Raw genomic sequence first — 14,879 nt, 5'->3', positions numbered from 1 at the left:
AAATTGTCTGATCTTTTGCATATCAAATTTGATATTTATCGTCAAATTTGATCATGTTCAATATTCAGATATTGACTTGTTTGTATAATTGTTGATTTTCCTATTCTGGTTATTTTTGCTTCCAATTACACGATCTTTATGAATCTCATTTCCGTAATGATTCAATTCAAATGGAGATTGTGATTTACTTATTGTTTTTCTTTACAATTTTTTTTCTTTCTATTCCATATTAAGAATATTCAGAGTCATGGAGTAAGATTGGAAGTGATAGAACAAATATTTTAGATATGAAAATTAAAAAAGAAAATGATAATAATATTAATGTTTTCTTCAGAGACTTTGTATTTGCTGATGATTTTAGAAAATATGATGACATGTGATGTCATGATAGATTTTAACATGCCATGTTAATACTTCAAAAAAAAAAATGTCATGTCAATAACATCTTCCCTGCTGTCTTGTAGATTAATCTAGTATAAGTACAATCCAGTGTATAATCCAAAATCGGGTCAGGAACAACAAACACACGAAAACGACAGTTTAACAGTAGTCAAACGCTGGTCCTTTTCTTGGTCATTTTCCCATATGAGTTAATATTCGGCTAACTAAAGCTTCCTTCTTCCCAGAAACAGGAAGATTGTGTCCTGTAAGATAATATTTTAACTCCACCACTGTCAAATCCTTCAGCTGCAAAACAAGATCAAATGATTCAGTGTCAACAATTAAAAAAGTTAAAACAAAAGTGGTGCTAACTATGCAACTGAAAATTTGAAAATGTTGCATGGCCCCCCACCCATTGGCTTAAAGTTTAAGCAAACCTGCTCGTCCCAAATTTATCAAACCAAAAACACTAGCAAAATAAATTTCAAGGTTTACCTTTCCAGTATCAGCGAGCTCACCCCAATCATAGTTCTCACACTCTTTCATAGCAAACTCAGCATGCGCTTTTCGTTTCTTGGAGGCTTCAGTTGGCTTTCCAGTGCCAAGCTCACTTTCCTCATCATAATTCTCCCCGTATACATAGGACTTGAATTCTTCTAATGCCCTGATCACTACTGGTCTGCAGGTGATTGTAAGAAAGATTAATAATTTCATACTGATAGTCTTGTGAACAATTTTTTTATCTTTTCCAGTGAAGAGAGGAAGGGCCAAACAGGAAATAAAAAAAGAACACTGCAACAAACAATCTTTCTAACACACTTGTACCAAATGGTTGAAACTTATATGGGTACCACAAAATTTAGTGAGACCTATTTGAGTTTCAAACAATAGGAGAAAGTATATTAAGAAGTTTGTCAATGGCAAATGTTCGTAATTAGTTGTTAGACTAGTTTTTTCCTCCTTCCTCCGAGTTTGAACGCAAGCTCCCCCCCCCCCCCCCCCCCCCCAAGTATATTAAGAAGTCTGTTGCAAATAATACTAATAAAAAAGGTAGAATTTCTTCCATCTCTGTACACAGTCTGAAAATCAAACAATAAAATATTAATTACATCAACAAAACCTTGTGCTTACCTGGACAAGCCTTCCTCATCAGGTAATGTTTCATCTTTGATTTCGGGAATATCATCCTCTTCCAGAGCTAATGCCTGCAATACTGCATAGTGTCTCTGCAAGGCTGAAAACTCTTGCGTTACTAACCCCAGAATCATAACTTTCTCATTTTGTTAAACAAGAATAGTAATCACTAGGAAAATTATAATATCTACAAATATGAAGCATCCTAGTTATTGATGATATATCAGGGGGACCATGCACGTATAAGAAAGCACAAGAGGAACACTTTTTGAGTAAATCTTGACCATGCAACCGTATATGTATGATCAAGATGAAAAGTTATTTAATAGTCGCATGACCATTTGTAAAGTCAAAGTGACCGCATAGGAAATTCACATGATTTTATGTTTTAATATTGACTATTCATGATTTGGTTCAACGGTAAAGAGTTACTCACATTAGATGAAAAAAATATATGATATTTTAACATCAAATTCCGACATCAATTTGGATGGTTAATGCAGTTCAAATGGGCAGCCTGGTGCACTAAAGTTCCCACATACGGAGGTTCCAGGAAGGGGTCCCACCATAACCATTAGGTGTATTGTACACAGTCCTACCCTGTTTTTTTACCTAAGAGGCTGTTTCCAAGAGTTGAACCTGTGACCTTTCAGTCACATGACAACAACTTTACCGTTGCACCAAGGCTCCCCCTGGTTAATGCAGGTCAAATATACGGTTAATTATGTCCAGTGGATGGTTAATGAATATTACAAGATGTCACAACTCCTTATCCATCCACAGAATATAATTAACCACAACTTCTAAAGTCACTACCACAATTTTCAGGTGGTAAAATATACATGATTTTCAAGTGTTTAAGTATGCATGATACTCGTTAACCACGATTTATGAAAATTTTGGTTAGTGACATTCAAAATTGTGGTTGATTGTGTTCAGTTGATGATTGGACCGTCAATCTATTCCTAAGGGCACAAATGCCCTCCAGAAAGGCTTAGGCACCCTCTGCAAGGGCTTCTGAAGCCTAGGCGCGTTCCCCTAGGGACGCCACCTCAACAAGCATATGAAGCACTGTACGATAACTCTTACAAACAATCGACCTTATAGATTCATCACTTCGCCTTGTCCCAAGACTCGTGCTTGGAGGGCTGTGGACCGTCAATCTATTCCTAAAGGCACAAATGCCCTCCAGAAAGGCTTAGGCGCCCTCTAGAAGGGCTCCTGAAGCCTAGGCACGTTCCCCCTAGGGGCACCGCCTCAACAGGCTTCTAGAGCACTGTAAAAAGACTTAAGGCCCGGGTTGCTCGGGGCTTAAGTCACAAGAAAACAAGCCCATGAAGGCTATAAATACCCCTCTTGAGAGCATTCTCAAGGCATGACCTAAACAGACTAAACCCTAGTTTTAGATATTGTACTCACTGCAAGTACAATGATTAATGCGTTGCGGCGCCTTATTATATTCATTAACCATCCATTGAACATAATGAAGTATTTAAATTATGTTAACCATTGGAACTTAATGTCAATTTCGTGTCAAAATAATACAACTCAAAAAAGAAAGCTATCTCACTTGATACATCAAACACATGCATGCAAGCGCGCACACACCTGCACGCCAATTAAGACACCCACACATGAAGTAACACATATTAAGGGGAAATATGAAAAAATCTAGCTTAAATGGTTTGGACATGCAAGCAGAAAACCAAAAAAGGCTCCAGCAATGTTGCCAAATGGCGGCCATGGCATTATGGCATGGTAGAATATTATAATAGAAGGCCATGGCATGGCAGATTTTGCAAGGTTATCCGTGGCAGCCACTTTTCATATGGTACCATGGTATTCCTGGCGGAAATGGCAGAAGAATAAACCAGAAAGGAAAATGCTTAATCTTGTGATACCATATCCAACCAGATCATCATCATTGACCTTTTGATGAAAAAGCCAATGGTGACCAGATTCTGGGTGAATGGGTTTGCTGGAGGCAGAGGATTGTCATTTGATTCTTGAGGTGGAGGGGTTTGATTGATGGGAAAGGTGGAGGAACTTGTGCAAGGCTCATTGATCATTCAGAAGAGTTATATTGTCCCGCTGGGACTATTGTGCTCTGCTTATTGACGAAAAACCAAGTGTGGTTTGAAATTTAGAAGTTGGAATCAACTTTATAATCTGTATACAAACCATCGTCATCTAGGGATTGGGGTACTCATTTCCTCTTTCTCTATGTATTATTGATGAAATAAATTCAATTGTTTTAAAGGTGAAAAGGAGATTCTTCCCAAGGTAAACCGGCTCATGGATTTCTGCGCGGAGCTTCAGGCTCCGTGGTCTTTATGGAGATACTTATAAAGTTGTATTCAGTTGTATATTATGCTGCAACTCAAATGAACACAACACAAATTCTTGAGACCCAAGACGGCAATGATGGAAAAATGGTAAATAGGATGTAGAGAAGGACTGTAAAACTCATGCTAAGTTGGTAGCGGCAACAGATCAAAACGCTTTGCAGACGAGAGAGATTGTTATAGGGGTCACAGATGTTACTATTTTGGAGCAGTGTTGATGCACGATTGAAATCTATACTTTTTTATTTATAAAAACCCATAAGTCATGGGGTAGTAGGCATGCGAGCAACACACATTCTTGCTTTTCATAAAAGTGTCATTCATGAGAAATAGCGGCGCTGAACCAGGAAAAAAAAGGACATAGCCCAGCTTATTGTAATTCGAACATGAGAAAATGTGAGAGGGAAAATAGCAACAAAAGAAAACATGGAGAACCTAAGTGTGTTTGAGACATGAGAAATGCTTCAGAATTTAATTATGATAAGAATATGTCAAATACGAGTCTAACCTAACTAGCTTTTAGTTTCTTAACGGACTGCACCTAAAATAATCTTCTAGAAACAAATGAAACTATCAAAGAAATGCAGAAACTGCAAGAAGCTGTTGCATTGGAACACTAATCAGCAAACAACAAATCAGAAAGAAAAAAGCATGTAACACAAATAATACAATAGTGTGCTCTAACACAGACTATTTCTCCCTATAAACCATGACCCATAAAACCTTAATCCAATAAACACTTACCCTCGAGTCATCAAAACTCTAACAGTGTGTTTGGTAGAAGAGAAATAAGAGAGAAAGAGGGGAGAGAGACGTTGGAGAGAGAGGGACAATTTCTCCTGTTCGGTTAAGAAGAGAAGGTGGGCAGAGAGATAAAATGATGTGGGACCCACACCTTCATCACTTCTCTCCATAAGTGTGAAGAAATAGAGCGGAGACGCAATTTTTGTTTAGTTTTCCACTTTTCTCCCCATTATATACAGTAGGCGCAGAGCTACTATTATTTACTTGTTTTCACACAAACAGAAAGAAAATGCTAGTATACAGCACCAAAAAAGTTTACTTGTTTTCAAGTTGTTAGATATCGTGGTTGGGTCTTACACAACCCCACAAAACCAGCTTGTGAGGTGAGGATTGCCCCCACTTATAAACACATGTTCAAACCATATTTTATCCGATGTGGGACTATTTAACACAAGTTATTTTTGTTGTTGTACCAGCAGGTCAGGAAACTAGAAAGCAATTAATTTAATGGATTAGAATGAACAACATGCGTCTTCCTCTTTGTTCAAATTAATTTAATCCAAATGAAACCTTTTTTTTTTTTTTTTTTTTTATGGAAATCCAAATGAAACTTTTGGAATTCACTAATTAGTTAACTAATAATTTAGTTTAATTGAATGACTGTGTAAACAAGAATTAATTTAATAGACTAAATTCAAATATTTTAAATTATTAATTAAGTAAATAATTTATTCAATTTCTATGTAAAAAATGTATTTTAATTAATTCTTGGTTAAATTGAAATAAAATAAAATGTATACATTTGTGATTATATGAAATTAAATTCAGATATAATATTGTATATTAACATTTCTAGTATAAGGATATTTTAGTCTTTTTAAAAACTAAACACACTTCTTTCTCTTCTATCTCTCTTCTTTCTCTCTTATACCAAACAATATCTCAAATCTACTCTATTTCTCATCAACTTCTCTCTTCTCTTACTCTTTCTTACCTCTTTCTCTTCACACTTTCTTCTCACAACCAAACATACCCTAAACGTCTAATCTTACTCAATACTAATATACCTAACCTCCCTTCTCACCGTTACATTAAGCCCAAGTAAGAGAAGTTGAGCATATAAAGAATACTCTAATAAACTGGGGTAGAGGAAAACCTATGAGCATCAATACAAGTAACATTTAATTTCTTCTAAAAAAATCTTAGCTTATACCATTGGAGTTTTTTCTTCAACCAAATAAATAAGATAAACGAGATTTGGTGAAATATTGAATAGAAGTGCAAAACTGCTACTAGGTAGAAGCAAAAATTATTAAGCCACTATATACAGAAATTCTTAAAATTTACTCAACCTTTACAAAACTGGCTTGTAAGGTGAGGGATGCGTCCCAATTACAAACATATTTTCAGGCCATATCTCATTTGATGAGGTATACACTCCTCACACCTAAAACTAGGCAACTGGTGTGTGACCCAAGTGGCTCGATAGCAGGTGGCCCAACGGATCTTGGATTCTCTAACACCATCTTAAAATTTGAGTGACCCTTACAAAATTGGCTTGTAAGAGGTTTCAAATCAAGTCTATAATTCAGGTGAGGTAAGTGCAGGACTTTAAGGAGGTTTGTATAAAGATGACAGAATGCGGTGGATGTGAGAGTAATTGACTATATAAATCAAATTATAGCATTTCAATAATTAAACTAACAAAGGATTACAATAAAGGTTACTAAAAGTATAAACACAACATCGTTAACTTAGGAGAGCGGCTGAGCAAGAGGAAGAAGCTTACCAGGGTTGGTGATTTGGAATACAGAAAAATCTTTCAAGTCCAAACGCTTAATTAAATCATCTGCCCTTTTTATTTGATCATCACTTGCTTTAGTCACCACCCCACTAGTATCTGAATAACGCTGCAGAAATATGTCATGTCTTAATAATAAATTCATTTTTAAAACATCAAACTTAGTTTTCTCCAAAATGATGATTGAAGTTTAAAGACAACTTCAACTATTGCAGTTCTCTACCTCTTCAACAAGTCTAATGTCATCAGAATACGGAAGATAAATCATGTGCATTCCCGGCGGCTCAATCTGACCACCAGATTGGATAACCTCATCCTACAATCATGGACAAATGAGTATACGAGAAAATGCAAGGCAGTCATGTTGTTCAAGGATTTTATTTAAACTAAAACACCATATGCAAGCTCTTGAACTCAATGATTCTAGACATTGTATAATGAGAAAGCATTGTAACGTTCAACATATTGTACCTGCGCAATAAGGGCGACCAATTGAGGTCGAGATGAACTGCCACTAAATGCAACTGCAAAACTAAAAGGAACACAAGGGTATTACTTTGATTAGTAATTATTAAAACGCTAGTTAACAAATCATTTGATATCAGCTATGTCCTAATCACGAAACTACAATACTAAACATGTGTTAGCGGTTTTAGTAAGATGTTTAGTTAACCATAATACTACTAAACATGTGTTAGCGGTTTTAGCAAGATGTTTAGTTAACCATAATATCTTTGTCACACTTATACATGTGAGTATGCATAGTATCTTTCTTTCCCTTTTTCTACTGCGTAACCAGCCATTAATAGGCAAGATTAGTTGATCTTGAGTGTATTCAACACTAAAATCTCAAATTCTACTTCACATAAACAACCGATCTTACAGGTAAAAGAAATCACAAATATCTAACTGGAATATGGCTATGAATAGTAAATCACTTAGGTAAAGACTAATGTTGTGGACAATATTCAGAGTAGAGTCCCTCTCAAACCGTTACAAGCTCCCAACCTAACCTACTATAAAATTATGCGGGTTGCCTTTGCCTGCATATTTTTATCAAATTAGCCAACCCACCTAGTCCGCTTTTCTGCATGTTAGGGAAACTCAAAACACTTTGCCAACACTACACTAGACATAGACATGACTAAAAGGATGTGATAGTGCAGCTGAAGAGAACCATTGTTGTAAGGAATCAATAATGCTATACCGGTTGAGCTGTACCATGGACCTATGAAGGGCAATGAAGGTGCACATGCTAGCATCTGTACCCTGCAAAACAAAAAGAGGCATGACAAGGAAAACATTAAAGAAAGAGAAAATGAAACTAAATATAGAATCATATACTATACATTTTGTGCAATTACATGTCAAAGCATTTCCAAAATACCAATAGATCACTTGTTGAGAATAGTACTTAACAGTATATAAGAGATCTTACGCACCCATTCGATAAGCTGAAGGCATATATGCATATAGGTATTTCTATAACATGGAATGGAACATTAAATTGAGGGAAAGTCACAGTTAGCAAATTTGTCAGAGCAGTTTAAACAAAATTTCAGTGGGTAGAAGGTGGTGAAATCTCATCAGAGGGCATCACAATGTTGATGCTCAAGTTTGATTAATATTAAACAATATCAAAAGTAAAGGATAAGACATCCACACCAAGCAGAGAAGTTGCGATTAAAACCAAAAAATACTGATGAATAAAAGATGTAATCAACAGTTTATTGATGACTAGAAGAACAGTAACCTCGTCACTGGGATAAAGGAAAGTGGATGGCTTCAAGTTGTAATAATCTCTCAAGCAGCTTAGTGGCTTGAACCCTAAAAGATGTAGATGTCCGGTAGCAACTCTCTTAATTTCAGATAGCTCCTTCATAGAAAATATAATATTCTGGCTGAAAAAATATAAAAATCATATTATATTTATAAATAAATATAATTATAATTATAATTACAAACAAAAGGAGACAACACAATATCAAAACAAACATTTGAGGTATTTCATCAAGCATGCCATTAGCATATTTATTGCAGTGTATAATAAACCAACCACACTCAACAAATTGACGTTACATACACCACTTTCATCTAATTCATCCACCGACTAATTGTCAATTACAAAAAATTCCTAAATTTTCCCTCGTAATTTATTTGGACAATTTTAACATTCTACAATCTATTTCAAAGAAAAAAAATACCAACACCCTTTCTCCTCTCAGTAAAACTCATTACAGCACATCAGCACCCTCATTTTAATTTTTTTCGTTCTGGAAACTGGATTTATTTTTGCAGTCCAGATACATGCAGTTTTCAAAAAAATTAGTTTCCGAAAAACATTCTATATTGCATCTCAAACTCGGATAGATGAAGTTTCCGAAATTATATTAGTATCCATTGCATCGCAAATTTTATGCAAGCTTGATAAACTATTGTATCTGGAAACTAAACGCCGCCCTTTGGTGAAAAGGCGTGTCGTTGTAAGGATTACAATATTTATGAACTTGACAGATGGAAAAGCGTTGATCGGTTCTATTTTGATGCAAAGGTAAAGAGAAAGTAAAATATATGTGTTTTAGAGCAGAAGTGGTGCAACATTTAATAAAGATGTCTTAAATTTTTAATATCGATCTATGAAGCACGGACACTCTTCGAATAAGCCGTGTCCCGGTGTCGGACACACGTGTCCGACACCGACACATATAATTACACTGAATTATATGATTTTATTAAATTATTAACGGTATCGGCGTGTTAGTGTCCGTGTCTGTATCTGTGCTTCATAGGTATCCACTGAATGAGCGAGTGTTAGAGACTAGAGAGAGTGTACCTAGCACTCTTTTAGTAAATATGTAATGGAAATGATTAAATTGGGTAGTGTAAATAACACTGTCCAAATCTATTATGAGGGCTAATTTGGGATTTTAAAAATAAATAAAAATTAGACGATGAAAAAGATAAGTGTCGTGTATTTTGTTTTACTACAGAAGTGTGGTGTATGTAATGTAACATCAACCTGTTTATTAACCGTCAAAGGAAAACATGCCGGCGAAACATGAAAATAGAAATAAACCAAATCTCTATGAGATTCAACAAATTTTACATCGGCTAACGTCTCTACCTAGGCGTTGGACCAGCTGTGTAACACAACATAGGCAAAGCTTTATAAGATATTGTGATAAGTATTTAAGCCCTTAGTGAACTCTCCCTTAAAAGTTAGCTATCAAGGAAAAAGAACCAAGACATTTCAGTATTTTATCAAGCATCTCATACTACCTGATGTGGGACTTGGGTCCTCCATATTACCCAAGTCCCTATCATAGCAACACCCCCGAGAGCTGACATTCCGGCGAATGCACTCTACGATCTTTTACTCGGACTTTTCAGTCAGCCCCTCGGTAATCAAAGACACTTATGATCGGTATGCGCTGCAAAATGTCTAACACATCCACTTTTGCCTGGCTATGACCATGGGCCCTTAATTCCCACTTATAAACAATTTTATTTTTCAATCTTTCTTGAGAGTGTTTGAAACACTCATGTAAGCCACTGGTTTCCCATCTTGCATTAGAAATGCCTCAATTCTTTTCCCTGGTGCATCAAATTCTATCACAAAGGTGTTTTAAAATCTTGGAATGCTATCACCAGAATCATAGTCATAGCTTTCTTAAGTTTGCTCAAATGGAACTGGTTCCATTTGAGCATCTTCCACCCAAGCGAAGTTGTTTTTCTTAAGCTGTTGGGTGAGGGGGTATGCTATTCTTCCATAATTCTTCACAAACTTTATGTAGCATCCCATTAAACCAACAAAAATGTCCAAAGAATCTTGACTACCTTGGTCAAGGAATCTCAGCTGACCCCAACAAAATCAGAGATATGGTGGAGTGGGCTCAGGATGTGAAGGGTTTAAGAGGCCATAGTGCTAGCCGTGCAAAAGCGAGGTATTAGACATTTTATGGTGCATACCGATCAAAAGAATCTTTGATTACAGAGGGGTTGGCTGTAAAAACTGAGTAAAGGGTAGTAGAGTGCATTCACCTGAGCGTCGGCTCTTAGGGGTGTTGCTATGATATGGATTTGGGTATATTGTAGAGATTTTAGGGTTGCTATTTTTTCTAAATCCAATCTAAATAGAGCAACAATGATTAAAAATTGACCAAAGAATCAAAATTATAGTATTCAAATAAGATAAAGAAGAATAAAATGCATACTTTTTATAAGGATGAAACCGTCTGGTAGATTCTTCCATCAATGCACCGGTATCAGCACAAATGAAAGTTCTTTCACTCTGGGCCACCAAACTAGTCACAGTCATTTTCTTAAGCATTTTTTTTATAACATTCAGCATTATGGTCTGACTAAAAGAATATAATCACAGGAAATTTAGGCGATTTATGATCCAACAAAAAGGCATGATTACGGTCCGGCTAAAAGAATATAAACAAAGAAAATTCAGGAGGCTTATGATCCAACAAAAAGGCATGATTGCCGAGAGACCAACGGGAAATATACGATGCAGCAGTATGTGTATAGTGGTTTGGCTTTCTCAAAGCTATCAAAGTCATACTGGTGTTATTGAATTGTGGTCATGGCGGCGCCTACCGGTGACTGATTTTGAGGTTGCCAATATGGCGATGGCGGCCAAAATCCGACCATATTCCGCCATACCCTACCATAAAAGCGCCTTAAGGCAGCTGGAATTTCGGAATTTCGGGTCTCCGCCGTCCGCCATAGATACCACTCAGTCATAATAAATCCATAAGTATTCTTTCTATACAGTTACATTCATATCCTCCAACAAAATTCTAGAATCTAGAATCACTTTAAAATTCTGTTTTTTGTGTATTTATATAGAATAGGTATGGGACGGGTAGAAGGACCCTTTCAAGTTTCAACCAAGGGATATTATAACCTTACAACAACAACCACCAAGCCTTATCCCACTAAGTGGGGTCGGCAAATATTATAACCTTGCCATCGAAATTTTAAATGTATGGCATCATTTAATAAACATAACTGACACCGCTGAGTGGAAAGAGGCTTTGATTGTTGTTATTGTTTGATGAGTGAATTAAGAATTTATGCTATAACATAGAAAATAGATTGTTTAGAAGTTAAGGTTATAAAATTCATCACCTTCAAAGGAAGATTAGTAATAGAATCAAGCCATGTGATTGCTCCTACACATCAAAAGTATAAACTGTCATTACAACATAAGCTGAAATTTGCAAGCTATTAGGACAGATTTAGAGATTAATGAGTTGGACTGAAATATGGTTTATGATAGAACACTATGGCGGAATTTGATCCATGTATTAGGATAAGGCTTGGTTGTTGTTGTAGTGAAAAACTTAAAATAGGCCATGAGAATCTTTGCAAGGAGTAATGGAGGAAAAGAAAACGCCAAAGAAGGAACATAAATTCCACTAAACAATATCTGCTATTAGCTAGAAAATTACAAGAAATGCTTACCAGGAGCAGTTGGACGAATTAAAGCATATGAATTAAGTTCAACTGATAGCCCATCAACTATTGTGAATTTAAATTTGTTGACTCTGCGTTTCGTAAACATGCGCTTTCTTAACTGATCTTTCATATCCTCCAATCTGAAATTGAAATGCAAAATTAGCAACAACAAAAAAACAAGAATTTATTGTTTTAAAATATCAAATCCTAGTCCTGGTTTAGACCTCTTAATCATAGTTGCTCTTGTGCAACATAGTAATCCTCATGCAGTAGAAAATGACACCTTTCATTATCTTAAGTATATCAATGTTGATAATCCAACTATTAAAAAATGAGCTGAATATATTATTAGTTCCCCTAATTTGAAAAGAAAAAAGCTTTTCCATAACTTTTGGATCAAGTGCAACAATCATGGCAAATGTGCGGGATATAAGATCACAAACTCCAAGCACATATGCATCAACGGACAGTATGTTGATGATTGTAGGTTCAGACCCAATAACCATGGGTTTTCTCTTAAACCTAAACCCGTATTTGTGACTAAATTCCAAGCCCTAACCCAAAAGACAAATTGAAAATAACGTTTCCAACTTGACTAAATTTTCTTTCTTTCTTTCTTAATCGGTATAAGTTTACGCTATGACTATCCAACATAGATGTTCTCAATTCATAACAGATCAGAACCACCATTTACCAACATCTCTGCATTATAAATTAATACCAATTATAACTTTTTGAATTTGAACTTGCATAGACAGTTCTTAGTATGTATCTAACTAACATCCTAAAGCATACAGAGTCAGACAATGGAAGCAAGTTGAAGCTTGCTACTATCCCTACTAAACAAAAATGTACATAGATAGGTTACATACTTGTTTCCTGCTGATGCGACAAAGTTAACAAGATCATCGCCTTCCAAGCCAATCAAATCCTGAAAGACATGCAATTAAAAAAAGAGGATGAAAATTTGATCTAATGAGTATAAATTAAGAGAATATATGGGTACATACAACATAGAATTTAGATACGTCAAACGTTTGATCAGGGAAACTAAGGGGAAGAAGTTCAATTGTGATGCCAAGATCCTGAGTGTCTTTAGCTCTCTGCAGTGTTGTCCTTGTCATGTCTGATTTGAAAGGTCCTTTGAGAGAGCCAAAAGGATCATCTTGATTTGTGAACAAAAGTATGCGTTTATCGATGGTCTTTGCAGAGCCTTTACGAAGAAGTGCTTGAGCGACCCAGATAGCATTGTAGAGAGGATTTTCTCTACTTCCGGACATGACACCATGCTGACTTCCAATGTTTTTGGAAAAAGAATGATGGAGATTATCAAATTGTTTGATAAGTTTAGCTGTTGGTCTGTCAAGATAGTCGGTTCCTTCTTCAGCAACATGAAATACGTAAACACCATTTAGGTCTTGTAAATTCTTCTTTTCTTTCTGCAATTGCAATGCAAGTAATATAATATAATAGTAAGAGAGAGGAGGGGGGGGTTTATTAAGTAAAGTAAAGTAAAGCATTACATACGGTGTTAAAAAAGCATATGGCAATTTGATCTAAGGATTTGTTAATGATCATTGCTTTGAGTGAATCGGAGATACAGCTAAGGGCAATCTGGAAGTGAGATTCTTGTTCTTCAGATTCAGAAGAAGAAGTGGTAATGAACATGTTAGGAGATGCATCGACAAGGTAAACCACAAATTCTTTGTTGGAATCGTTATTATTTTGGAAAGAATTTTGAGCATCAGGATCGTCTTCATCGTCTCTGAAAATATCGTAATCACCTTCCTCTTCTCCATCCATTCTTTCTCAAACCCTTTTCCTTTCTTTTCTTTTCTTCCCTTTTTGTAGCTACTAGTACTGTCGTACTTCGTACACCTCACTCACAACTGCACTGTATTCTGTATTCCACATGTACACCTTATTTATTTATAATTTTTTAATAAAAATTCTTTAATGACAATACACTAAGGACTTCAATAAAAAATGTTTAAATAAATTTTACTAACTTTATATCATCATTATATAAAAATAATTTATTTATTTAATTATAAATTATCATATAAAATATTATTTATTTTGAAAGTGTGACCAACTTATACATATTTTATTACTTCTTTTAAACGTGAAATCTGTTAATTATTTAGAAGAGAAAGAGGCATTATAATTGCTTACGTAATAGATATTTTTTTTTTCTTCCTCCAATGGGGTCCTTAATATAGAGTGGTCCTTGTTAAGTAATGAACCCTTAAGGACCCCTCATTGGATATGGTATTGTATTATATTACTTATTTAACCCTTTTTAATTATGTTACTATTATATTCCGTCAAAAAAATAATGTTTAAGTATGTAAATCATCTTTGTAAGTTTGTGTCTTTTTGCTTTTTGTAAGTTGAAAACATTTTGATATTCGTCCTTCCCGTCAACTTATGTTACAAAAATGCTAAGTGTCTAATGATGTTGCATTGTTTGACATGGCATTAGTGGCTTATGTGATCTTTCAAATGATCCTCGACTATATTACCGAGACCAAAACTAAAACCAAAACTATAAAAATCCTTGTTTTCATCTTCTTCCTCTTTTTATTTCTCTTTCTCATCTCTCTGTCGTGTCATTCTTCTTTTATGCCCCTGAAATCTCACGCCCATGCTAATATGAAGATTCATATCATAATTGCACAACAACAACAACAATTTTAAACCATAATCATGATCGTAAAGATTCACAGCATAATCGTAACAACAACAACAACTATTTTAAAGCATAATCGAAACTAAAATATAAAAATTTAGAGCATGATCGCAACAGTAACAACAACATTAAACCAAACTTCAAACTATTGAACTGATAAATAATAAAACCACATCAAAATAATTAAAAGAATATTAAAAAAATCATTACTTACTCCCACATATAAGAACAATTTTGTGCATTTTCACCGATACATATCATTCAACAAATTGAAAACCAAAATTCTAACAAAACTAAAAGAGGTGTGATATAT

At 35.1% G+C, this 14,879-nt stretch overlaps 1 protein-coding gene across 1 annotated transcript; it reads right to left on the bottom strand.

The window, feature by feature from the left end:
- Nucleotides 1-324: 324 nt before the first annotated feature.
- On the bottom strand, nt 325-13,764 carry LOC11441760 (ATP-dependent DNA helicase 2 subunit KU70). Its single transcript, XM_003592813.4, has 14 exons — nt 13,402-13,764; nt 12,885-13,313; nt 12,747-12,805; nt 11,881-12,014; nt 11,545-11,588; nt 10,620-10,696; nt 8,159-8,306; nt 7,613-7,674; nt 6,877-6,937; nt 6,629-6,721; nt 6,394-6,514; nt 1,513-1,615; nt 877-1,060; nt 325-687 (listed from the first exon to the last, which is right to left on the bottom strand). Exons 1-14 carry the CDS (start codon nt 13,675-13,677, stop codon nt 574-576), a joined length of 1,905 nt encoding a protein of 634 aa, XP_003592861.2. The 5' UTR covers nt 13,678-13,764; the 3' UTR covers nt 325-573.
- Nucleotides 13,765-14,879: the final 1,115 nt, after the last annotated feature.

Source organism: Medicago truncatula, chromosome 1 (genome assembly GCF_003473485.1).
Source record: "Medicago truncatula cultivar Jemalong A17 chromosome 1, MtrunA17r5.0-ANR, whole genome shotgun sequence".
NCBI lineage: Eukaryota > Viridiplantae > Streptophyta > Magnoliopsida > Fabales > Fabaceae > Medicago > Medicago truncatula.
This window is presented reverse-complemented; position numbering and strand designations above follow the sequence as displayed.